The following is a 27,330-nucleotide window of genomic DNA, read 5'->3' as shown; positions in this document are numbered from 1 at the left end:
GAGCTCTGATAAAGTGACAACTCTAAAACTCTTCTCTGCAGACCCTGCATATTAACTGTGTTATCCTCCTCTTATTTTATTCTAATTAACAGCCTCTATTCTAATGTTATCCTTCAAATTGACCCATCTATAACTCGGAAAAGAACTTTTTCAACTGTTACTTGAGGAAACAAATGCAGAAGCAGGGCTGCTGGGAACTTCTGCTCACTTTGAACAACAAATGAACCCAAATATAGCTCTCGTGAGGTTTTTCTTTGTTTGACCTGTGGGAACCAAACCCAGGAAAGGACATCAATGGGCACATATTAGCAATCCTGTTCACTTATCTGCGTTCAATAAGGAAAATGCCTGAGCTCTGTGTGGTACTCTTTTTCATGTATGTGTTAATGACCGAGTTAATTTGGCACTTCACAGTATTATGCATTGACATGGTATTTCTGGAACATCCGGCAGACATGATTTTTATGGGATGAAATGTTTTGGGTTTTTTTTTTCCTGTCATTTCCTTTGTCCTTTATTACATGAATTATTCTCTCTCGCCTCTCTACCAAAGCTGGAAGTTGATTCTAGTTCTCATTCACATACTACATGAGCTCCTATGACTTTTCAGCTTATGCCACAGGAAGCTTTCTGAGCAGGATAAGGGTATGTGTCAGGCTTGACGCTGCACACAGCATATTTGTGTTACTACAGTTCACTATTGTTTCAGTAGATTGTGACCCCCAATAACGTAATTTTTTCCTCTGTCCTTGGATACCAGCAGCCGGCCACTCAAATAGGAAAAAACAGCCACAGACACTTCCTTTGACATGATGGTAACTAGGAAGAAAAGCTTCATGACAACAAGGCTTGTGACTCACGCTGTATTTTGTCACAGCTCTGTATTTTGCTTTTTGTTGGTTTAGGTTTTTCTTGGGGTGGGGGGGGTGAAATGAGAAGACCAGCTAAAGACCAGCTGTGTGTTTAACTCAGTGACATGAGAAGTGTGCTGACAATTAACCACTGCAGCAACCTCAAAGCTTCGGCTAAATATTAGAGAAATGCTGGATTTCCCAATCCACCCCAGAATGAACAGGTATAGGCACCTACACTGTGCGACTATTTCATCCCACACAGAACCTGCAGCCTCGTACAGAGATTTTTTTTTTTTTTTTAAAAGAAACGAGAAAAAAAAGTCACTGGTGAGCCTCACAATATTGTCAATTAGCATGACAGTTGATGAAATGTACTCCACATAAATCCCTGTGGTACAGTACAGTCTGGGAGAACAGAAAGACAGAAAGGAAAAGTAACTTACCGTCGTTTTCCACTTCTTGGTTCTGGAACTGCTCCAAAAGGTTCTGTGCCCTCCTCTCCGGGTCAGAGCCGGGTATATTCCTCTTCAGGTAATCCAGCAACTTCAGCAAACACGGGTAGTCAGGTGGCTCTCTGAAATCCTCAGAGCACTGATCGAGCCAGGCTCGTAAGATTGATGCTATTGCACTAAGAGCAAATACACAGACAACACACTAGTTGTATACAGCATGTATTGATGCAATCACATATATCTGTATCTAATATAACAATAAAAACACTGAGATATTCATACCCCACGCGAAGGCAGTATGAAGACTTTTTGAGCAAGGAATTTAATTTGTTCTTTTTATGCATGGAATCTTATCAACATATCATTCAGATTTTGCCAGGGACTTCAGTGAAGTTGCTCCTGATTTGCACTGCTACGACTGGATCCAGTTATAGCCCCAAAATGCGAACTAATAAAGAATTAAATCCAATTAAGATACATTAAGATCCTTCTATTAAATTCAGGATATCAAATAATGATAGATAAAGCAATTAGGATAATAGAACAGAACAGAATATTTCAGTTGGAAGGGACCTACAACAATCATGTAGTCCAAGTGCTTGACCAATACAGGGCTGACCAAAAGTTAAAGCATGTTATTAAGGGCATTGTCCAAATGCCTCTTAAACACTGACAGGCTTGGGGCATCGACCACCTCTCTAAGAAGCCTGTTCCAGTGTTTGACCACCCTCTCGGCAAAGAAATGCTTCCTAATGTCCAGTCTAAACCCCCCCAGCGCAGCTTTGAACCATTCCCAGGCATCCTGCCCCTGGATGCCAGAGAGAAGAGAGCAGCACCTCCCTCTCCACGTCCCCTCCTCAGGAAGCTGTAGAGAGCAATGAGGTCGCCCCTCAGCCTCCTTCTCTCCAAACTAGACAAGCCCAAAGTCCTCAGCCGCTCCTCACAGCACATGCCTTCCAGCACTGTCACCAGCTTTCTTGCCCTCCTCTGGACACATTCAAGTGCCTGAACGTCCTTCTTAAATGGTGGGGCCCAGAACCGCATACAGTACTCCAGGTGGGGCCGCACCAACACCGAATACAGTCGGATAATCACTTCTCTTGACCGGCTGGTCGCGCTGTGTTTCATGCACCCCAGGATGCGGTTTGCCCTCTTGGCTGCCAGGGCACACTGCTGGCTCCTATTGAGTCTGCTGCCAACCAGCACCCCCAGATCCCTTTCTGCAGGGCTGCTCTCCTGCCACTCCTCTCCTGATTTACACTTGTGCCCGGCGTTACTCCATCCTAGGTGCACAATCCAGCAATTGAACTTGTTAAATTTCATCCCATCAATCATAGCCCAATGCTCCAATCTATCTAGAGCCCTCTGCAAGGCCTCCTGTCCCTCAAGAGAGTCAACAGCACCTCCCAGTTTGGTGTCATCAGCAAACTTACTAATGGTGCATTCAACTCCTGCATCCAGATTGTTGATAAATATATTGAATGGAACTGGCCATTCAATTCAACTAGAATTGAACCCCAAGGAACACCTCTGAGGACCGGTCACCAGCCAGATGTAGCCCTGTTCACCACAACCCTTTGAGCTCTGCCCTTCAGCCAGTTGTTCACGCAGCACACCATAAACCCGTTCATTCCACAGTTGCTTCCAGTCAGCAGGGACCTCTCCAGGCTCCCAAGACCTTTGGCAGATGATCAAGAGGGGTCCTGCCATACATCTGCTAGCTCCTTCAGTACTCTGGGGTGAATCCCATCAGTCCCCGTGGACTTCTGAACATTCAGCTGATACAGCTGGTCCCTTACAATTTCAGTGTCCACAAATGGAAAGTCACTGTTCCCACACTCATGGTCCTCTGACTCAGGGGACCAGGCAGCCCAAGGTCTATCAGTATTATTAAAGACTGAGGCAAAAAATGCATCTGCTTTTTCTTCATCCCTATTAGTTAGATGACCATCTTCAACCAGTATTGGTCTAATGTTTTCTTTAGACCTCCTCTTGCTATTAATGTACTTTAAAAAGTCCTTGTTATCTGAAACAACACTGGCCATTTCAACTCTAATTGAGCTTTGGCCTTTCATGTCTTCTCCCTGCATAAACGAACTACAGCTCTGTAATCTTCCAGCGAAGCCTGACCTCACATCCAGAGATCATACAGTTTATTTGTCCTCTTGAGCTCCACGAGAAGTTCCCTGTTCAGTCAAGCTGGTCTTCTGCCTCACGTGCTTGACTTACGACACAGTGGAATTGCCTGCTTCTGTGCTTCTAAAAGGTGGTTCTTAAAGACTGACCAGCACTCGTGGACTCCTAAGCCCTCAAAAGCAGATTCCCAGGGTACTCTGTTATATAGCTCCCTGAATAGCTTAAAGTTTGCTCTCCTGAAGTCCAGGGTAGCAACTCTGCTGCCCTTTTTTCTCATCACACTGAAAATTTTAAACTCAACCATTTCACCATCACTGTGGCCAAGACAGCCACCTACCATCACATCCCCCACGAGTCCTTCTCTATTCACAAACAGCAAGTCTAGGAGGGCATCTTTTCTAGATGGCTTACTGAGTAGCTCTGGCAAGAAGTTCTCCCCTACAGACTTCAAGAATTTCCAAGACCTGCTTGTCACAGCAGTATGATATTCCCAGTTGATGTTCTGAGAAGTTGAAATCTCCCATGAGGTCAAGGGCTACAAATCCAGACATTTCTCCTAATTGCCTATAGAATAACTCATCAGTGTTTACATCCTGGCTGGGTGATCGGTAGTAGACACCCACTACAACATCTCCTTTGTTTTCCATCCCCCTAATCCTTACCCAGAGGCTCTCAAACACATCATCACTAACCGTAAGGGCTGTGCAATCAAACCTCTCCCTTACGTATACTGCGACACCTCCACCTCGCCTGCCCTGCCTACCCCTCCTGAACAGCCTGTAGCCCTCCATCCCAGCACTCCAGTCGTGGGACTCATTCCACCAAGTCTCACTAATATCAATGATACCGCAGCTCTGGGAGCTGACCAATGCTTCCAGTTCATCCTGTTTGTTTCTCATACTGCGTGTGTTGGTGTACAAGCATTTCAGATATGCTCCTGAGCCTTCTGTGCTCTGGGAGCAGTGTAAATGTTCCCACTAGGACTGCCACTCTCTGGCAATGCCATGCCAACCCTTGGCTTACCTACTGCAATCCTGTTGGTATCCCCTTCCCCCATCAATTCTAGTTTAAAACCCTCTCAATCAGTCCTGCCAGCTTACACCCAAAGACCCATTTTCCCCATCAGGACAGATGGATCCCATCAGGCTCCAACAGGCCTTGTCTCTTGAAGGCTCTTCCATGGTTTAAAAACCCAAAGTTTTGGCGCAGGCACCAGTCCTGGAGCCAGGTATTGATATCCTGGCCTCGCCTGTTTCTTCTGAAGTCTCCCCTCATTACTGAGAGGATTGAGGAAAACACTACCTATGCTCCCGAATTTTTTAGCATTCTTCCCAGGGTTCTGAAGTCTCTTTTGATTGACCTCAGACTTCTTGTTGCGCCATCATTTGTACCCACATGAAAGAGCAGAAACAGATAGTAGTCTGAAGGTTGGACTAGGCTCTTCAGTCTTGTGGTGACGTCCCTAATTCGGGCCCTGGGGAGGCGGTAAACTTCCCTGAAAAGAGGGCCCAGTCTGCAAATGGGTGCTTCTGTTCTGCACAGGAGGGAATCACCAATGACCATAATTTGCCATCATTTCTTCTCAGCGCTGGTCTTAATGCAGGTCTTGTCGCGAGGAGTTGCTCTCTGATCTTGGCAAGACTGCTTGCACAGGTGTTTCTCTTACCGCTCTGTGCTGTAACCTTCTTCCACCCTTCCTTATCCCTTGTGACACTGCCTTCCTCCTGGCACAAAGCAGATCCAGGACCTGCCTCCATAGTGGCCATGCTGAGTTGGCTTCTATGCATCATAGATAGCAGAGCGTGGCTCCATTCATCAATCTCCCTCTCAAACTCTCGAATGCTCCTCAGTCTGCCCACTTCCTCCTACAGCTCAGCCACCAAGCAGAGCAGTTCATCAGTCTGGTCACACCCCTGCAGTATTGCCTGCAATCACTTTCCACCTCTAGGAATATCCCTTCACACGTCCCACAGCTGGAAACCTTGGTGGTCGCGTGCCTGAACAGAAGCTCTGTCTGTGCGGCTGCATTGGTTCTACCAGATGCTAGAAGCTGAGGAGAAGCAGGGGACAGTGCTTTTTGCTGCTGCGTGCCTGCCCACTCCGGCGTCCATTGCAATCAGCTGGGCTGGTTGTTTTCACCTGCTCAAATCTCCCACACTGCCAGGTGCAGGCTCCGTGCCTTGCTGTCTCATCCAGTCAGTGGGTCTGGGGTCAGTTACTGGGGGAACGCCCCCTGTTCGGTCAAGCCTCTATTGGTCCATGTGTATCTCTCCTCGTGTGTCCCGCTACTGCTTGCTGCCACCACTGCTGGTGCTCCTCACGCTGCTTTGGCATCCATTGCCATCGATAATAACAGAAATAGCCCTCTCCCAAGTATATAAAGCCAGCACTTCAGATAAAACCAAATAATTTTCTATCACTGGCATTCATTATGATCCTGCTTCCCTGTATTGCAGTTTGTCAAGCCAGCAAAGCAAGACTTGCAAATTACCTTGGAGTTATGCTTTGTGTAATCAGTTGAAGTATCTTTGCTTCGCTGTACCATGACCATGTTTGAATAACTACCAGACGTTATGCACACAATCAAAAGCAGAACATAATTTCTTGATTCCCTCTTGTGCCAGTGGGAAAAGCTGTGGCCCGGCGAGGCTGCAGTGTTTGCTCTGTTACTGCTCGCTGGGATGTTGTGGGAAAATAGCAGGGAGGAAACAAGGTATTTGCGACTCCTTGAGGGTAGCAGCTTCCCAGTGGAAGTGCTAAATCAAACGCTTCCTTTGGTGCCCTTCCTCTCATCAATTGCTGCTGCCGAGTCTGGGGACTAAACTGAAGCTGAATATTCCTCCACACCATATTACTCATTATCTGCTGTCTTAGTAGAAAGACTGCCTGTTCATGAAACCTTGGGTTCTGTGAAAAAGCAGTCTAAGCCTGAACCTAACCTCAACGAGCACACACAATTAGTGAGACTGCCTCATCTGTGAAGATAAAGCCCTAATCATGACACGTGCAGCATGGGCAACACTATGCTGCCAGTGCCCAGTATCAAGTTTGAAGCGCCAAGATAGCTGAACCCAGAAGACAGATTGGTCTTGCTAATCTTAGAATGAAATGCGTAACAAAAATATATCAGCAGAATCTTGATTTTACCCGTAGCCTGAAGACAAGGACTGGCTGTCAAATTATACCATGCAAAAAGGTATCTCGGTCATGCTGGCGGTGCAGGAAAAGGATGCTTATGGAGTTATAGGAGCGTTGGATCTTGTTCAGGACAGCTATCCCAGACCTTCTTAGACACATGCAGCTAAAATGACACCAACTGCAGAGAACTGCCCACGGACAATCCTTCTACAGACTAAGGGGGATGAGGGGAAACCAGAGCTGATGAATCAATGTTGTTTCCACTCTGCCTGAAATGGAGGGAAGTGATCTGTTTATCTACTTTTCCTGGTGTGTGTAGCTTTTAATCCACACTCACCTATTAGATTGGAACTTAGATACCGCACAAATATATGCTTATGCGAATTTCTTTAAATCCTGTCTTTGCAGGGATTTTTCATCATTTCAACTTGATTTTGTAAGAAAATAAGACTTACAATTTATGCTATGGCTTCCCAGAAATTACTTACAATGTGGTTGACGAATTTCAATTAAGTGTGGAAAAACTGGAAGTAGCCTGGAAAAATAACTAAATTTCTTCAAGTTTTAAGAAAATTCAAGTCTGGATAAAAAATAACGATCAACTTATTTTTTCTGCTGCGGGAAAGACTGTGAGATCTTTGGTTCTTCATAGCAATGTGACAGTAAATCAGCATGTATATTTTGGTTCACCAATTAGCACTGGCCACAGGACATATTACAGGCTGGGAAGACACAGATGGCATATCAAAAAACTTTTTAAAGATAATTTTGTTTACCTGAGCTGACAGAGAGATTAGGGAAAAGGACTTTTCTGTGCAGTCACATAACATGACACACTGGCCATGGCCACTGTCTCATGATTGCCTACTGTGGTGTTCAGAGTAGGACATAATGTGAGAGGGGAAAAAAACCCTTGTTCCGGAATAAAAGGCACAATAAATATCCAAACTTCCTGAGAAAAGAAAGTCCTAAAGATTTCCTCTGCAACACTGAAACCATTCCTGTATTTCAAATCTCTTCCAGCCAGTAGTCATAAATGCTGTGGCAGGCGTGAGAGGTGACTTACAGGTACTGCTGTCAGGGAAAGCAGGGGAAGACATTTAGGAGAGAAGAAACACAGTTTTGTAGGGAAGCAGATCTCATGAGCTCCACTGCCATCAGAAAAACAGCTGAGATGACCAAGTGACCACAGCCCTGGTTTGCAGCAGGTCCTGTTTGGTTCTGCAAATGCTTAGGGCTGTGCTGTGTAGCTAGCTGTGAGAGCTTAGCCCTCCAATGACCATATTTTTCACATCTACAGAAACCTTCCCTGATAGCTATTCCAATAGCCCCATTTGACAAGACCGTCATGCAATAACGGTATCCCGTACTTCCAATGATATTCCATGAAGAGAAGAAGGGCCATGCTCCCAGTAAAAACTTCTAACCATGAGTATCCAGTTAGAGACACCAATGTGTCAGCTCAAAGAGCATCTGTGCTCATGACAATCAGGCACTTGGCTTTTAAAGTTCAAATCCTCAAAACCAGGGATGTAGTGGCTCTGGGTCTATCATGTTAATAGCCGCAAAATGGAAAGGGAAAAGCATGCCAGGAAGATCTCTCTTTCCTCAATTTATGAGATCATGAGAGGAGTTCAAATATGAACACAGATTTCACATGTAGACAAGAAGGAACCCAAAAGCCAACCCAGAAAGCTCTTGTATCAGAGCTGTGTACAAATACTGGCACGTTTGCTCTGCAAGTAGGGAAACCACAGCAATATCCAGTTAACTGAGCTGCTCAGTGGCATTCAAAATAAACCAATAGTTAAGAAAGAGTAAAGATAGTTTCTCCCACTCTCCTTGTCTCATCTTAACTGTATTGGTTTTTCCTCAAAACTCAATTAACTTTTAATCCCATACAGATATCATTTTACAAGTCTTATCCATTTATCTGCTGTTTATTCTGTTTCTTTCTCTGATATTGTGGCAACTTGGAATGTCTAATTAGAGTATTTGGAAATCTGTCAGTAATACTGTTTGGTTAGGCTTGCTGACAGGAGAAACTCTGGAATTACAATTTTAGAGCTACAAAAAGTATTTACAACCAAAACTTAACATGCAAACACATTCTGGATTTCAGGTTACATTGCAAACATGAAACACAGATCGTGCAGCTTGGAAGACTTTCTTCACATTTGAAAACTGCTTTGGACCGAATTTTCACAACTCTGCTCAGACAAGCTTCCACCATACACACAACAACTACAGCCTTCACAGTTTAGGCCAGTGGTGGCCAAACTTCTTATCTGGAGCTTCAGGACCATTTTTCTCAGCCAGGACAGGTGTCACACAACAGCGAGTGCTCCACAACCTCCGCAGCAAAGCCCAACAGTGCCAGCCCACCTCCAGATCCCAAGGCGCAAGAAAGGCCACAACAGACAGATGTCCACAGCAATGCTCCCAAGCTCTCACTCCACCCTCCCCTCTCCTCACATTTTTAATCATCCTCTCTAGCCCTGTGCATACCCAGAACGCTGCATCGCAGCAGCACTTACAGTCACAAACACCACTGTCCTATATCCACATATGTCCACAGTATTTTTGTTTCTTTTCCACCACGGGTAGGGGAACACTGTGCCTCACTCCATGCCCTAATGGTGTATTTCACCCTGCTCTGTGCCCCTTTTCCCCACTCCCATCGTGAACTCACCATCGTCCCTACTGGCTCCACCAAAAACTAGGTTGGGTGTTCTTTTCTAGTGAGCATTTAAAAGTTCAGCAATGATTTGAAAGAAGAAACCTCTCCACAGGATAAGTTCCTGTACTAATATTCTTCACACACTCTTTATACTAAGCTCAGTTTCCAGAGGCTTGGTTGATGGCCACTTTCATAAGCTGAAGAATAAACAGAGTTTAAGACAGACCCAGTCTCCCAGAGCAGGGTGAAGAGTTCACAGCTGTTACAGACGCTGATTTTTGCCAGCAAAATCATTTCAGTCAAGAGGGGAAATAGGAAAGAGAAAAAAGGTACACTGTGCCCTACTGACCTCCTATCGCCTGACTGTTTAATTGGTGTGTCAGGGAGGGAAGCTTTCTGAAAACAGGCTGGAGAATTGCCCATATCTTGCAGTAGCTTTACATTTGCTGCCCTTGAGAAGAAACTCCCTGTACTCGATAGACCCAGAGACAGATAGGAACAGGAGCCTTCCAAGATCGACAGATAGGAACGGGAGCCTTCCAAGATCTCAGACAGGAAAGAAACATCACAGACTACATTTTTCATGGGTTGATTAGGAGCTATAAATTTTGCCTTTCCTGCCTATAAGAAAAGGCTTTTTAATGTTTAACTCCTGTCCTACCAACCACAGACTCTGGGCTCTGGTCAGCAGTGCTTTCAAGTTTCACACCTATCAGAAAGTCTTCTGATTTCCACACCATCTTTGCTTGAAGTCCATCTTTGAAGGTTTCAGTCTCCAAAATCTAGCTACTGTTAGGTGGAAGAAGCATATCTGATTCCATCATTCACAAACTGGGAACACAGAACTACTCATCCACTCCCATTTGCCCATGAGCTACCACGAAACGTGATGAGACTGTGGCAGCTCCAAGTCTAACATCTCTGTTAAGCTGAGCTAGCAGGGCACAGAGGAGGTGGAAAATAAGGCCTTCATATCACACAGCCACAAGTGATTCAACAGGTTACACGGAAATTCTGTGTAGTCTTTTCTCAAGTGGGAAGAGAGCTATAACACTGGTCCTGAAGAGGTCTGCATAGGAATTAGAGAGATAATTTCTTGCCAAAAAGGCAAAAGCAGTGTTTTCTTTCCCACCACAATTATTTCTAAAGAATGAGTAGAAGTTAGTCTCAACAATTAAAGAGAATAAAGAGAACCTCAGTTGCAAAAAGAGATTAAATGACTGATTCCTTATGAAATTAGACAGGAACATGCACAAAACTATCTGTAATTTGCCAAGCACATACTTAAGACCATCAGTGGAATAATCTTTACAGAGGGCTATTCCCTCTCCTCCACTGTCCACACAATAGCTTTCAGGTTTGCTCGCACAGACTAAATTAAGCCAGCTGTATTCTCTCAGTTTTGCTTGTTAAATAACTACATGGGCAGTTAAATCTCAGCTTTGAATCAGGGGTAAAATGTATGTAAACTGCAAGCAAAGGCTGATGTAAGGGTAGCTTCTCACACCCAGTCCGTTTATAAATAATGTGCTGATTACTTCCAGCAAATGATCTGCTCTTCTTTTGATTTGAGAAGAACTGGTTGAATAGCATATAGGGGGGCTTTTGCTGGGATGCATCTAAAGTCACTAAGGGAATAGCTCTGCTGGTCGTTCTTTGTTTTAATTGAGATGCCAATCATTATTTTTCTTTGCTCTTCTAATTATTCTTTTTTTGCTTGGTTCTGGCTGTTTTCATAACTCTCCCACTCCTCCATTGCTTATACTGCCCTGTGTTTGACTCTGCTTCTCATGTAACCACATTGGTTTCTGCTGTTGTTTTAGCTTAATTGGCTTTACTGGAATGAATGCTGATTGTGGCTCTCCCAAATGCGTCTTAACTGCTTCCCACCATGGATTTCCCAGGCATCAGAAACTTCCAGCCGATTTTCTTCCATTTGTCTCACATTCCTTAGGCGTCTGTTCTCCTGGAGTACGATGTTTCAGGACCGGCTTTATTTCTGCAGTACTGTAACTATGCACATTGTTTTCCAGCAGGACTGTTAACTTCAGTAGGAACAGATTTTCTGTCAGGAAGGTCTAAATGCACAAGAAGCCATGTGACAATGTTTGTCTATCCCTAGGAGAAACTCCAAATGCTGCAGTATTACATTGAAGGTTTCGGAATTTGCTATTTTAATGCAGAAGGAGAGGGGTAAACAGGCAAGACATGCCATGTGGTAGCTGAATAGTTTCTTAATTTTCTTTATTTGAACCGTTTTACCCAATTGCTGTGGAATGAAACACAGATTTCAGTTTAGCTTCAAGTTGCTTTGTCTGCGGTTTTCAATCGCGCCACATTCCAAGTTTTAATAACAAATAAATACCACATTTTGATAATAAAGCAGATGCAACTAGGAGATGACGTTCAAGACAACAAAAAAAGCTCCAAGTGTTTTGATTCATTGCTGTGGCCTGTCATTCATCTGAGGGAGAGCACCACCAATCTACTCCAAATCAGCAAACCGAAGCCAGTAGCAGAAGAAAACCACAACCTTATACTCCAAGAGGAGGCTTGAAAGGACTTTTACTGTTACTCAAGCTCATTTAGGATTTAAAAGCTTCAGGACTCAGCCATGGTGATGCTTGGGGCTGCAGAAGAGGAGAGTTTGAGGGCTTAAAGCTATTCTACTTTTTGTACTACATAAACTCTTTCTGCTTTTCATTCAGCTGGTCCACGCCCAGTAAGAATCCTCCCTTTTACAGCAGTGGGGATGTGAGTATACAATGTAGCTGGGGGGGGGGAGGGCGGGGAAGACAATTAAAATCCCCATTGAAACATCATACTGCAACCAGGAGACCAATTTTCCGGTTCTACCGCTTCCTCTTTAGTATCCTTGAGTAATATAACCTAAACTGGGATTTAGAAAAGCTCTTAAACTTTCTTTGGTTTCATCAGAAGGAGCGATGTAAATGAACAGATCAGAACACGGCTCACTGTTTGCGGCACAGCATTTCATTTTCATCGCCTTTGCCCTGGCTGTGGAGTCTCTCACTAGCTACAAATGCAAGAGTTATTTCTACTTACAGGGGAAGACCGCACGCTTTTTCCTCTCCCCGTTATATTTACCAACATGCCTAAAGGGTATCTTTAAAGAAAACATACCAATGTTAGACCTCTGGAAAACAAACAAAAAATCATGGTCCAAGTCCATGGACCAATATGGCAACATTGTCTGCCTCTTGAAAAACCTCTCCCACAGGTAATCTCAGGTTCGCACTACTATATCTTTGAGTGAGGTCCTCAAGTAACTAGATTCAGTTAACATTAAATTAGTCTTCCCTGATGGCAAACATTGCAGGCAAGCCTGAACAGCCAGGCTGGATATTTTTCTGTGTGTGCTGAACAGGAATGAATCACTTCTGGGACCTTCACTGACAGAAATCTTTTCAACTCGCAGCAACGAGCTCAGCACCTTTTATCCGTGAAGCGCGATGCGCTGCATCAGCTCTCGAGGCCTCACACACCTAGCAAGTCATATGAGTGACATGGCCCCAGCACGGTGTCAGACCCTCACATTACTCACAGATATCTCAGTATCCAATGAAGATATTGACTTCCAAACGGTACAAGCAACTACCATATTTTATACTGCAAAGGCTTTATGGTTCTTTCTCTATCCTCAACGAGCTCCAGCCAGGTCTTTAATGCTTATCTTCTGGGAAAGAAGTGTTCTGCTCCTTTAATACATCACCTCTTTAAATTCATAAGTTTGTAGTTTGGATATAGTTGTCTGCCAACAGTGGATTGCCCAGAGATCAAAATTAACACCATCTTTCAGTTGGGGGAGGCAAGTAGGGCACAAGTTATTTCACAGATCATTCTGCATAGAAAACTCAGCCTTTTAACAGTGAGTTAAAAGTTAACTGAGGAACTCTCCTGCTCTGAAGAGAGATCACAGTGATCAGCTCCTATCACCAAAAGCATTGTTTCTAACTATCTTGTAGGCAATACACACAACCATTTCAGTAGAACTGAAGTCCCCAAACAGCATTAGTTTTTTGGCTTGCTCATCCCCTTCCCAGAATATGTAAAGGTGCTCGAGATCTCTTGGGGATGACTCTGTCATAGATGTTTCCCATGACTCCTGGCTCGTAAGGTCCGTATAGTCTTCACATCAGACAGAAAAAAGAGAAAAGTACTTTATTTCTTTTTGCTCTACTTTCCTTCCCCGTTTGCTTTTTGTCAGGTGACATGTATCAAATGACACATTTGAACTACACAACCTCACTTAAAAAACCAAAACCATAATTGAATTATAGTACAAATTCTCTACAGATCACGTAAGGTATACTATCATATAGATCTCTCTTTAATTCTTAATGCTACTCATCATACTGATAGTTTTTATTTATGTTTAGCATATGTATGGTTTTATTCTGAATTGACATGTCTTGGTGTGTTATATCTACTCTTTTCTTTTTTAAAGTCAACAGAAGTCCTAAACTGAAAAACATGTAGTGAACACAGAGAACTCCAAAGACAACGACGACTTAACACGAGGCACCTCTCACACCTCGACACAAAAACATGCAGAACTGAGCAACAGCACCAGGCAATCTTGTTTATATGATGCAAAGAAGAGCAAAAAGAATTGCTTATAGGAGGAGACGGAGGGTCAAGTAAGTTACTCCTTACAACTCTCTTATCAGACAATTAAGAGAGACATGGCATCATATTTCTGGAAACACAGGCTGAAGTCCATCTAACTCAGACATTTGGCTGGAATATCTGACCTTTTCTGGACTTTATTCTTCTGTTACTTGCGATCATGAACTTTCTGACTGACTGAAAGTAGTGAGAACTGTGGAAAGCAAACTACTGAACATGAAAAGCTAAGGTGGGTCCTGATACTAAAAAAAAAAAAAAAAAAAAAGCTTAGAGTCATGCATGGCACATTTTTTTTAAGCTCACAAAACTTTTGACAGTATTCAGAGCTTACTCATAACTCTGAGGTCCAAACTGTCTGTGTATTTTTACAGTTACAAAATTACAGTACCTTTGTTTAAACTGTGTATTACTGAATGAAGTTTTAAAGAGCAATAATAATAAAAAGCCTGAAATATATTTTGTATTAGATGTAATTAAGTCAGATCCCTGTTGAAAAATAATTTTTTTTGACCACTCCAGCAGCCCAAAAACGATAGGAATGATGCTTAAGTGAACAGGAGAAAATACCCTTGGCAGAACGGATCCTTAGAAGGCATGTTTCCGAACATAGCTGAAGTGATCTTGGGTCAGTAACAACTATATGTCACTGCAACAAGTGTGAGAAGTAACTGCTGGCTGAGACCCAGAATCTGGAAACACAAGGGTAGGTTTATAGCTCCCACAAGTCTCTCAAACAAGGCTGGGCTGTGCCATGAGTGTGCTCGAGCCCCAGTGCAGGACTTGCAGGTTCTGAGTTACATGAACACTGGGTGGAATGCTAAAATAATAATAATCATAATAAAAAAAAAAAATTACATACATAAAGCATTTTCCTTCTCAAATCACATCACAACTCCACACTACGATTACAAAAAGCACAGAGAATTTCGACACAGAAATTAGTAACCTGTGGGCTTACAGTATACCACATACAACATAATATTCCTCCCATACATACCTAAGATTTTGCAAAAGCCCCTCTCTTCTTTAAAGCTCCATGAGATGTGTAAAGAGCCATAAATTCTTCTCCTGCAATTGTTTTTAACTTCTGGAGTGTGGGGTTTTTTTTTTGTGTGTGTCTGTGTGTGAAACCAGTGGAAATGCTTTAAATTGCATCCCCATTTCTAATGCCCCAAATGGATTTTTAAAGCATCTGAACTGTCACAACAGGAGTCTGACGAATGCAGAAGATCTTTGGCCACAGACCACTGGTTTCCCCACAAGATATTTTTCCTCTGAGAAATACAGAGTTAACGGCAAGAAATAACATGGCTCTACTGCTTCTTCCTCTTATTTCTCCAAGCCATATAAAACTGCAAGCACAATTATATCATGTTTCTGTTCTATGAGAAAAGAGGGTAAATGCAATTATATTGGAATTATCCCAGACAAGAGAAAACCTGAACTACTAGAACTGCGTGTTTCACAACAGGACTACAAAGCCAACCTCTTTTCCAGATACCATTAATCATATCTAAGAGACAAGTAGCCAGAGCAACTGAGAGCAATGGAAATTTTTAAAGCAGGAAAGTGAATTCACATTATACAGGACCCGCTAAAACACGTATACCTGACAAATTACTTTGTTGACAACTTCATTGTTGAGCTTTCTATAAATAGTAAGTTGGGTAACAGGTACAAAACTCAGACACAAAAGGTATCTTATGAGAGCCAAAGGATCAAAATCAGCTGTGCCAACTATGTTCATGAAAATTATGTCAGATAAACTCATCAGAAGTTGTGCTACCACAGGAATAGGACCACTGACTCCACCCATTTGTCAGTCCCTGGCTATGCAAAGGCGTTACATGACGATTACGTGCCAAGAGGGGAGACAGCATTGATGCAGCAGGAAGCAACTAGGCAGACTAGGCAGGGGGTATATGATAAACTATGTGTATATCAGTAGAAAAACAATTCCATTAAAAAAAAAAACCAAAAACAAAACACACAAACATGCTCCTACTAAATGCTATTTCACTTGCATGCTCACTTCTAGGAGTAAAAAAAAAATTGATGCATTTTACCCAAAGCCTGAGTGACACTAATGTCAAAATTGCTTTCACCCCTATTTTCTCCATCTCATAATCAGGCTCCTTTGGGTCCATGAAGAGACATGGGAGGGGATTAATCCCAACATGATTTATACTGTTGAAATCATCTTCCTCATCCCCAATATTAATCCTTAGTCTATTCTGCAGGAAGGGTACTGCTTTAGCTTGTATTTTATGGCTGGACTGACTGACATAGGGGGAGGTCTAACGGTCTGCCCAAAGCTGGAAGAGACCTTAGAGTTCATTTTGGATGGGAGTGTGGGAACGCCCTGGCTGCCTATTATTGCCTCTACCCACTACATAATACTGCCTTCTTGGTGCTTATGACCAAGTTTTAACTACCAGCTGTTTTTTGGTGAGATCTTATGGCAAAGTGGGAGAAAAACATGGATAGCTCCCTGTTGCACCAGCCAGGAGAACTGAACTCCCATGTCAAGTCTCATGGGGCAAGGGGAACAGCCCAAATCATTAGAGCTTGTAGCTTTCTGTCCTTGCTAAGTGCTTAAAAAAAAAAAAATTAACAAGTGATAACATTTTGTTTCTAACTAAAGCCTTTGAGAATCCTGTATCATTTACATACATTAATTAAGCTCTACATTTCTCCTGCAGTCAAGCAAGCATAATTCATTGTGTTTTCAGAGACAGCTATTGAAATGCTCACAGCCAAGGAGCTTTCACCAATTTATCTCTCGTGGTTAAACAAAACAGTTTCCACACGGATGACAGAAGGCAAAGCGACCCCGCTGTCTAACCACTCCATTCAGACAATGGAGGACAGGAAGGTGTTCACTATGTTAATGGCACATTTCTAGACGGGAATATTTGAACTGGTTTAAGTCAGACTCAAAACCCCCCTATCCCAACACATAGGCCATCAGAAGAGCATGGAGGTAAGCAGTGGGAAGAGCAGGCCCAATATTATAGAACAGAATGTGATTTGAATCGACAGTCTGCCTGGATCCCAGGAATGAAAAACCTGCAGTGTATTTCTCAGTCTTGATTGGACTGTGTATCTCATGATAGAAAAGTTCAACATTTTTCTTCTGTCTCAAAACAACAGGAAACTAAAGGCGGCTTCTTCAATCACGCCTTAAGAAATCAGTGCACTGACAAAAAAATTTAAGGTTTTCTTAACTAGTGAAAGCTGAGATAAATTCATAGAAAGACAATCTTCAGTAACACCGACAAGAATCAAGCATCACCACATACTGTAACCAAATATAACAACGCAGCTACTTTTTACTGCCACAATGCATGCAAACCACAGGTCATACAGACGTCAAAGTACAAATGCTGATGACCTAAGGCACATTTTACACCCAATGTCTAAAGATAAAATGCAGTTTCATATGACCCTAGGAGGATAACCAAAGCACTTTTTTCCCATTTAAACTGCATTTCAAAACAGCTTTCCTATTTTTCCTGCAAATTAGGATGACTTCAGAATTTAAATTTCACTCTAAAAGCAACACTGTAAATCATAGGGACACTAGTGGAAAAGATACATGCATACACACGTTGCCTGAAACCACCTCAGCTTTGGTCTGCAGACACTGTTGTAATGCACAATAAAATCAGTCATAAGCAATAACCATTTACTGCTATAGATAAGGCAGGGGAAACAAACACTCCTTGTTTGTTTAATCAACAAAATGTTGGCCTAGATGTGTTCATCTCATATTTAATTCTGAGACAATCTCCTTGACAGAAAGATCTCTGGGTTATATTATTGGATATGTTAGGAGACAGTTGATATTTGGCCTTTACACAAGCTTGTTTAAGCAAGCAAACAGTGCTGTGAATTTTCAAAGGAAATAACAGCGATGCTGCCCACATTCTCCTCCAATACTGAATCCTGACTGGGGATCACTGTACAAAACCATACTTACGTCCTGAGTACTGTTTTGGATTCGGAGGAATTCTGGCTTCCAACTTCTTCACAGCTTGAGGTCTCCAGGATTCCAAACCTGAAAAATGAGATGGGTGTTTAGAGGAGCCCCTACTGAATAAAAGCAAAATCTCAAATAGCATAATTCATGTACAATTATCCTAAACAACTAAAAAGCGTTTCTAGCTCAAACTACAAATACAGAATCTAACATTTGGGCAAAATTAAGGAGCTTGAAGATTATTTCAGTCTGAAGGAAAAAATTCCTAAAGAGACAGCCAGTACCTTCCAACCTAATTTGTTAATTTATATGAAGCAGCCTGCACACAGCAGGAATCAACCAAAATAGTTTCTTTGCTCACAGCTCCAAGACCCTTTTTGACTATTTTCACTCTATCCTTTCCTAGAGCAACATTCCAGTGTGCAATGAGGCTGTAATACAACCACTTTCTCTGATACAGCTTCTGTTTCTCTAGTATTTGTCATTCCTTCTAAACCCAAGTGTGATTTCACACACAGTTTTCTAGGTGGCACGTGCCCACTTGTGCCAAAACTGCTGACACAGTTGTCACAAGCAGGAATGGCCCGTGGCGCTGTGAAAATGCCACTGGGAAAGAGGAAGCCGTGGGCACAACAGCAGCGCAAAGTAAAATCTCTTACCTACATAGGCAACGCATATGCCTTGAAGGCAGGATTATGCACTTCATTTTCAATGGGAGTGCCTATTGTTTCAGATATACAGCTCCATAAAGAATTTCATGGTTCCTTACAGGCAGCTTTAATGAAGGCGCACAATTACTCACAGTCCAGAATGAGGCAAGCTGGTTTTACACATTCTGTGCTCAACTAATTGTGTCAAGCACCTGCAATTAATCTGAATAGTTTGGAGAAGTAGCGCATCTTTAAGTGTTTGTGCTACAACATCCTAGTAACATCAGATAGAGAAAATATCGTGGGCTGTCGGTTTGTGTCCAGAAGGTTCATGCCAGAACTTTAACAAATTCATCCAATATGTTTCAAAGGATAAACATAAGAGGTGGTAGTTTCATGCTCCTCTAAAGTATCAGTCTGAGGCTTCACATGTAAGAATCCCAGATCTGTACAGAAAGTCAACTAGTGCAACTGAATTCGAGCTCACTCTCACCACATCTGCTAGGTTGTAAAGAACATGTTTTAGCACCACCGTTCACCACCCTCATATTGATGTTTTGCCCTACCATGGCTCACAATCTCAGAACTCCACAATAGTTTAAAGTAAGAACTTGTTTCAACAATGTTATGACAAGGGCTTAATGTTGGACAATTCCACTGTGGATAGGGAAGCTGAGGCAGAGAGAGATCGAGGATTTGCATACATTCCAGGGCACTGCTAAGTAAACCCAAGTTAATAAAGGCAAACAATTAATCCCTCCGATAGGAGCAGCGTAGCCACACTCCTAAGGAGATCAGCTTGGGCTTACTTAGCCTTGAGAGTACTGCGCTAAGACCACTTGCATTATCTGAAACAGCTCATTTAAAATGAGATCTTGCCTCTCCAACTACATTGCAGGTAGACATAACAAAAATTATTTGCTCCAGTTATTACTGCATATCTGTGACAAAGCTGAGAACAAAATCATGACTGCTTGACCCCAGTAGCTCAGTCTGACCAATAACTGTCCCCCATTCAACCTGAGTTCCCACATCAGTGGCGAAGACTTCGGAAATCTCAGCGTTTTATCTGTCCAGAAAAAAAAGGCATAACACATGCATAAAAACTTGCAAACTTATGTTTTAAAGGGCCCAGATTCTTCTCAGTTATCCAGAAACAAACCTGCTGGTTCTATAGGACAGCAGAAGTATGACACTAGATTTTAAGGACTTCTTAAAATGGAAAGGGTCCTTAGAGATTGAAGTACGTACAGGATAACACATTTTGCTGTTGCGATTTCACAGAGCTAATCCAAGCATCTAAAGAAAAATATGCTTAGCAAAACTGACAATGGGGTAGAATCCACTTCTAAAACATGCTGAATAACACCTCGATCCCCCAGTGAATCACAACAGGAGCATTCACAGAACCACCACTGCTTGGTACAAGAATGGCTGTCAATCTTGTTCTGAAATTTTTGGTGCACCAATGGCCTCTGTGCTTTCTCCTATATTCTCCCAAGCAATTTCACACCCTGCCTGCGCTCCTTTTATTGGGATCAGCACTACTGAAGCTGTAAAATTGAATAGGTACCTTCTTTCTGACTCTCTGCTATGCCCAAATTCACCACTTAATCCTACCTGGCCTCTCTCAGCTCTCAGTCATATCCTAAATGCTCGTTACTAGCATTTGCAATTCAAAGTGAACGCAATTAACTATTTGAGGTACTTCCCACTGCTTTACTGCAAGGATGGAATAAATCAGAGAAGCCTTAAGAACAATACTGCCACACACCTCAGTGAATGCCATCACTTCGCTAAGCTGAAGCGGAAAGTTTAACTTGTTTTTATTTAACTCTATTGGTTTCAATATTTGCTCTTGAAGACCTGTAGATTGTCTTGCATTTCCAAGTAACACTGGGTAACACATTGTTTTACCAAAAAGATACAAAAAGAGCACAGGGGGGATATTTAGAGAACTATGCTGATGCCTTCTCAGTGGAGATTGCCCAAGACAGAGTCAAGACATGCTGCTGATATAACGTACATTACACGCTACGACGGCTGCTCCTGTCCTATTGCTAAAGGGAGAGGATTTCACTCTCCACTGCCATCTGCTAGGTAAGATGACTAAAATATATCTTAACCAATAGACAAAAGATATTTTTCCCCCTGCTGGGAGAAATATGCAAAGAAAGTCTCAGTTTTTGAATAAAAAATAAATTTTTAGATTGATTTTTCAAAACTTGCCTTTAATTCTTAAAGCACAATTTATTGAGATGACTCACAATGTCATTGTCCTAGTATTGTATGAAATATATGTATTTGCAGACCATTAGGCATTTGCATTTAAATCCCGCTAGAGACACACATGCTGGTTTTTATAATATAAATCCATAACACAGTAATAAAGAGCAGGCAATTTTCTACACAAAACTGGAGAAGTATATAACTCTTTGTTATATTGCCAGATGTAAACCTCTGCCTATCTCAACGCAAGAGCTCTGCATGAACAACAGGCCATTAAATACGGGTTAGGAGGAGTTAATGACACATCTGATGTAAAGAACAGCATTTCTGCAGACTTCCACTGCTCTGTTCTCACCAGCTCCTGGACAAAGAGCCATTCACTACCCAGCCTTGTATGAATGCTTTGCATACAAAAAGAGACATGAGAAACAAAAGGATCCTGTAGCCCACAGAACTTTTCAGCCTTGCTTCGTGTTTGGAAAGTTATAGACTCCACTCAAAGGGACTGACTAAGCAAATGAGACCAGAATGTAATGGGTAGTACTGAATATTTAAATACTGAAAAATAGAGTAGAAAACACACCCCTGCATCTCTGTTGAGGAGGAAAGGGAAGAAGAGGGAGGAAAATACTCTTTGAATGACTCGGAAATAATAAGGAAAGGTGGTTCTCTGCAAAAGCCCCGAACAAATCCCTAAATAAGACTTATAAGCATTGAAACAAGTGACTGGAAGCACAGATACTCAGCAAGAATTGTAAGGTGTTTTGAATTATACACACGTAGAATCATGGAAATTAAGTTCCTTCTTCAGTTGAGTAGACAAGCCACCTGGTATACAGGAAAACAACAGAGGAAAGAATAGATGCTACAGCAACAACAGTGAGCCAAATGCTATATAAAGCTACTGTCCTAAAAGTGTAGTCTGCTATGAAGGACCCATTCCTTCAATGTCCCCTCTCTGCCTTTATTTTCTTCTCCATTTACCCACTATCGAGCCATTCTCCAGAAGAAGAAATGAAATGAAAATATAAAACTAACTTGCTATTTGCTGTCATTATCCAGCTCTGGCTCTCCCATCAAACAGTATCCATTCCCTTCTCTGTAAACTCCTTGAGATAGGAACCAGTTGCTACTTTATATGCAACTGTGCCAAGCACAGCATGGCCCTGCTTTTAAGCGCTGTTGCAAGGAACACGATTACCAGGACAAAATAAAATACGTAAGAGAGGACCTTGGCCTGGTTCTGCTCTCATCTGGACAGCTAAACATCTTTGGCTTCCATCACACTTGTGAGCATTTAATTCCACAGCGCACCCAGCAACACTGGGGATACCGAAGGATCTCTGCATAGGCATCATGCTGTACCCCCACACCCAGGGGCAGGAGGAGCTGGTCTCTGTTTCCTCTCTCCATGAACTTCCATTGAGGGTTTTCACATCAAAATGCCAACAAGATTTTTTTTTCTTTTAAATCTGCCTGCCCACTTCTACCAAACAAAGAGAAAATATCAGAACATATAGTGTTAAAGACTTGGCAGGTTTTCAAAGCTGTCTGCTGCATTTAGATGCCAAACTTCCATGAATACTAAAGGGATGCGGATGTCCAATTACTCTTAAATAGCTTTGAAAATACAAGTCATCCCCCTCACTTTTCAACATACCAGCTTATGCCCAAGATTTTGTTTAGTTTGACTTCTACTCTATGTTAAAAGAAAACCTTTATAGGCTGAATCCAGCCAAAAGAATGAATAGGGCTGCAGGCTCAAATTTAATAAAAAGCAAAAGCTTAACTTGAAGTCCTGGAGGGCTGGGGGGGGGGGTGGGGGGGTGGGGTGCAGGGATGGGAACCAACACACCGACAAAAAAAAAAAAAAAAAAAGAACAGATTTATTCACAAACTCCAAGAAATGTTAAAAGTTACTCAGAAAGCAAACAGCACATCTCTGATTTTACTAAAGATAGAAGATATCAAAGGGCCCAATGTAAAGTCCATTACAATAGGTAGCATAGCACTAAAAATCAAATAACTATCTTCTGACTGAAACATGGGGAATTGCATTGATCTTAAAATAGTCTGAATTGTACATTAACAATTTAAACCTTTTCATACGCCTTGTTTGATACTTTGTGTGACTCCACTCCCTGCACTGGCTGTATCGTAGGGCAGAAACTGCCTTTAGAAACGTTCCTCTCTGCCCCGTTGGTTTGTGCATTTCTGTGATGACAATACCGGCACGGGCTGTGGGAGTCAAAAATACCACAAGGACTAGCACCGTGCAACTGTGCGATTCCTGCTGTGACATAACCGAAGCCATGCGTGTTTGCCTTTGGGAGGACTTCCTCCCGCTTTCTGACGTCATGTGAAGAGCAGTAAGGACAGTGTAAGCAACATGCGTGTCCCTTTTGTCCATCCTACCACACTGGGAGAGAGAAAACTACCAACTCCTCCGCAGCCATGCAGGAAATTAAGATTAGAGTGTACAGCCCAGAAAGGCCTCCTAGGAGCTAGCGATGGCTGCAGAGCCTCACATGCTCACAGGGCAGATCACAGCTTATTTTAACAGAGTAAGGCCCAAGCCAGGAAAAAGGTTTTGCCCAGAAGATTTCACAAAGCCTCACCGCAGCACAGACTGATTTAACAAAAGCACACATTATTCTGAATTATTCAAACCTTTTAAAAGTTCATTTTTTTTCTGCCCTAACACTTCAGTTTCTCTTAAGTACAGCATCTGCTTTTTTTATTTACCTCTGTCACTCAGGGAAGAGCATCTCACCTTTTTTGGACAGAAAAAATGTTTCATGCCCCAAATTCAGTTAATGCTTGCACTGCTTGGACAGGATACTCTGCAGACAGCATCAAATGACCAGCAGGTATCCCCACACACTGTGGGTACAATATATCCAGATTTCCCAGGACACTTTCCAAGAGTCCCAGGACCCTTGTTGTCTAATCTGGATTTGTGTATGTCTAATGCATACACCAGACAATTCTGCAGCACTCACGTGAGGGGTTTATCCACAGCAAATCCAACATAAACTGAATGCACTGGACTTGAGGGTGATAGAGCTTCCACACTTAAACTTTGGAGGAAGTTTGTCAATGTGTACGTTCCTACAAAAAATATGTCCCACAACTGGGAGAGGCAGATGCTGTTCTGTCATACTCTATGTCAAGGAGCTGCTCACCTGTAAAAAGTTAGAAGGGCCTTTTATGATCTGGCCACATCACTGTTCTGCCTTGGACCAAACAACAAGAGCTCAGCATTGCCATTCACGATTGTTCCCTTACTCCATAATCCTGCTCTATCACCAAGAATAAGAAACAGGGCTTAAGCTCTTCACATGAAACTAAAATTGACAACTAATGCCAAAATCTTACTTGTTTGTTTAAGAGACTGCCTTTTTCATTACTTTTTTCCTTCACTAGAAAACAAAAGACAAGTACCTCTAAAACACAGATTATGAGCTGACACCCACTTCAGTCTCTGTACTGATACTTATTAACAAGCATCACTAATAAGAAAGTTGCAAAAATGCAGACTCTTTGCTACTTACTCTGCACCAATGTAGAGATGAAAACTAAGCTGGTTAAATTCAATTACTATCCATTTCTTTTTTTATTTTTCCTTATAACATCTGCTTTTCTTCACAAGTCCATATTCCACAGCTGCATGTAAATCATTCTAACTTTTATAGCTTAAGTTTCATCTATATTTTGTCCCAAGACATAAAATTCTAGATTATCCATGATATTTGAAAAAGCCAAGAGAAACATCCATGGATTCTTAAACACTATTTGTGAGAGGGGAAGGAAGTGGTGACCTCCTAGGATTTCCTGTGGATTCTATCATTTATTATAAAAGGCTGGGGATAATGTTGACAAGGTCAGGCAGCCTACGTGCCCTTCCTCTGAAGGAGACGTTATAACTTGCTCTGAGAGGTACACAAGCCAGTAAGATCAGAATTGGGCCCAGAAAAGAAAGTTCTGTTCTATGGAGACTTTTCCGCTATGCTTTCTTGCCCTCTTCTGACATTTTCACCTCTTCAAAGCAGCATCAGAGGAGGGCAGGGCCAACTTCCTTAGAGTGACATATGCTCCTGACTTGCTGCTGCTTTAAACAACCAGACTACCCAAACTTACCTGAGATGTTGCTATAAATATCATTTAGGCTATTTGTTTGAAGCAAAACTACAGTATCCAAACTTCCTTTATCCTCCCTTCCTACCCTCAAAGCCAACCACAAGAGGATGTCCATCCTTAAAGCAGGGCTTCTACCATGCCAGCACGTTACCAAAAACCAACGGGACAGGAACTCAATCTCTTGAAGACCACAAGGACACAGCAGTGCACAAGTCTGACCCAAGATCCTTCCCCTCAATCAGCAGCCAACAATGCAGTGAATAACAAGCACATCATCTTTAGAAAAGGACATCTATTTTCCTGTCATTCCTGCTTGAATGCTCAAATGAAATCCCTTATAAACTGGCTATGCACACATTTCAAAGCTGAGTTAGTCCCGTCTGCTCAATTTCTTTTCTAATCAAGGCTTGTTTTCTCACCTCTGATACACTCCTGAGAAAAAGTAAGACAGACTCATAAGTCAGACTTGCCACTTCTTTTGTGCTGCAATCCAATTGTAATATTACAGATGTAATTCCCAGATATGAAAATATTAAGAATTTAATTGCAGAGTTAATTGAGCTAAATTGCACCAGCTATACAATTTACAGAAACCTTTACTGCATGGAGCTGGCATTTCCACAGGAGCCCAAAGAGTTTAGGTGTCTCATGACCAATGATTCTCAGAGTAATTACTTTCTGCAGGATGTTTTTAAAATCCTAACATTAATACTTACATTAAAGAAAACAATACAGAAATAGAAACTAAAGCCCATGATGATGAACTTCATAAAGATCTTGAGTTCTTCCCCCTCTCAAATTTCTGATCTTTGAGTATCTGATTTCATAACTTCCATATTTCACTAATTTTGTACGTTTCTATTTTTAGGTTGCTATGATCCTTTTCACTAGGGGAAAATATGGCAAGAAAATAGAACATATCTAGAGGACTCTAGAAATTCCAGTGCAAAAGCAAGATTCCCAAAAGACTTTGTCATCATCCTTGTAACACTGCAGCCTAACAGAGTTTGAACACTTCAATGGCTAGTAATGAAACGCCATAAAACAACCAAAACCATAACAAGGCTAATTGACTGTAGGATGGACTGATGTTTCAAGAAAATACCCCTTTGGCCCCAACCCCAAGTTTAAAATGCTTCAGTCCTCAATTACAGAGAGATTTAATTATTTCAGTACTCATTGAAGGGCTGAACTGACAATTCTGGAGAGCTATATCCCCTATTAAGTGCAAAGGGGCAAAAGCACGAGCAGGGACACCACAGCTGAACATGCCTTCCCATGCCTCAGTTCATCCAGACCTCCAGCAGCACCCACAGCTTGGCTTCTTGGACAGAACCGCCTGGAGCACCCATTGAATCCAGCCAGGTGAGGCGGCCAAGAGGAAAAGATCCAGACACTTGCACATGAAATAATCACCTGTCCCATAGAAGGGTTATACACGGAAAGTCCTCTGTGCAGAAGCACACAGGAGGACAAAGCATCCCAACAGCTACAAGATCGCTTTCCTAGTCCTGCCCAGGGACTTTGCATCAACCAAAGAGCCAGCCCACCACCAAGGACCCAAGGCAGCTTCCCAGTGCCAAGAACTTTTCTCCAAAAACATCACTTTGGTGATCACCCAGCTTAACAGATTTGATAGTAGATTCTAAACTTGCTTGTCAGATATACGGGATCTTTTATAATTATACAAATTAAACAAGTCTAATATGTGAATTGCTCTTTGCATAACAGTCTTCTGCCTCCTGAGGACAGCAAAAAACAACCAGATACGTTGTTGTAAAAACATGGATGCATGAAAACCCAGGTCTAATTCCAAAACTGTCACTGTGAGTTAAACCCTTACTCTCTCTTTGCCTTAGTATGCTCCTCCTAAGTATCTGCATCATAGTCTATTCCTCTCACTGTTTTTCTTTATCATCTCTTGACAGTAGAGGGTCTTCAGGGTGGGGCCTGTTGCAAAAATTTCTAGGCATGTTTGTACAGTGATTTGTAAAGTGAGGTCACAGCCTCAGGCAGGACATTTATTTGCATTACTGAAGTACCGCAGTAAGAGAGAAATAAGAATGGAAACTACTAAAAATCAAAACTATGTTGAACTGGGTGGGGAATGCACATGGAGATGCTTTCTGGGCATTTAAACAGGATATATGAATGTACTTTAAGACAAAATAAGTTGTCTTAAGACACCTTAAGAGCCTTTAATTGAAAAGCAAGGTGTATATCATTGGGTTTAGAGCCACCTTTGACTGACTGATTCACATTATTTGAGCTACTCGCAAGTTCTCATTGATTACAGAAAGAAAATTTCCCCAGATACACATCAATTAATATATAAGAGCCCTGAAAGAGCAGTCTGGCAACCCACCAACACAGAGCAACAAAAACTACACTGTTCGGGGAATGATATTTAAAATAGCCA

At 42.1% G+C, this 27,330-nt stretch overlaps 1 protein-coding gene across 1 annotated transcript in view; it reads right to left on the bottom strand.

The window, feature by feature from the left end:
- RGL1 (ral guanine nucleotide dissociation stimulator like 1) overlaps nucleotides 1-27,330 on the bottom strand; it is an 83,742-nt gene that overhangs the window by 24,949 nt on the left and 31,463 nt on the right. The window contains exons 4-5 of the mRNA XM_009463546.2: nucleotides 17,893-17,970; nucleotides 1,298-1,482 (exon numbers count right to left, since the gene is read on the bottom strand). Coding sequence (XP_009461821.1) covers nucleotides 1,298-1,482; nucleotides 17,893-17,970 — 263 coding nt within the window. The remainder of the gene's footprint in view (nucleotides 1-1,297; nucleotides 1,483-17,892; nucleotides 17,971-27,330) is intronic.

Source organism: Nipponia nippon, unplaced genomic scaffold, assembly GCF_047370975.1.
Source record: "Nipponia nippon isolate SJK-2023a ecotype South Korea unplaced genomic scaffold, ASM4737097v1 scaffold_5, whole genome shotgun sequence".
Classification (NCBI taxonomy): Eukaryota; Metazoa; Chordata; class Aves; order Pelecaniformes; family Threskiornithidae; genus Nipponia; species Nipponia nippon.
This window is presented reverse-complemented; position numbering and strand designations above follow the sequence as displayed.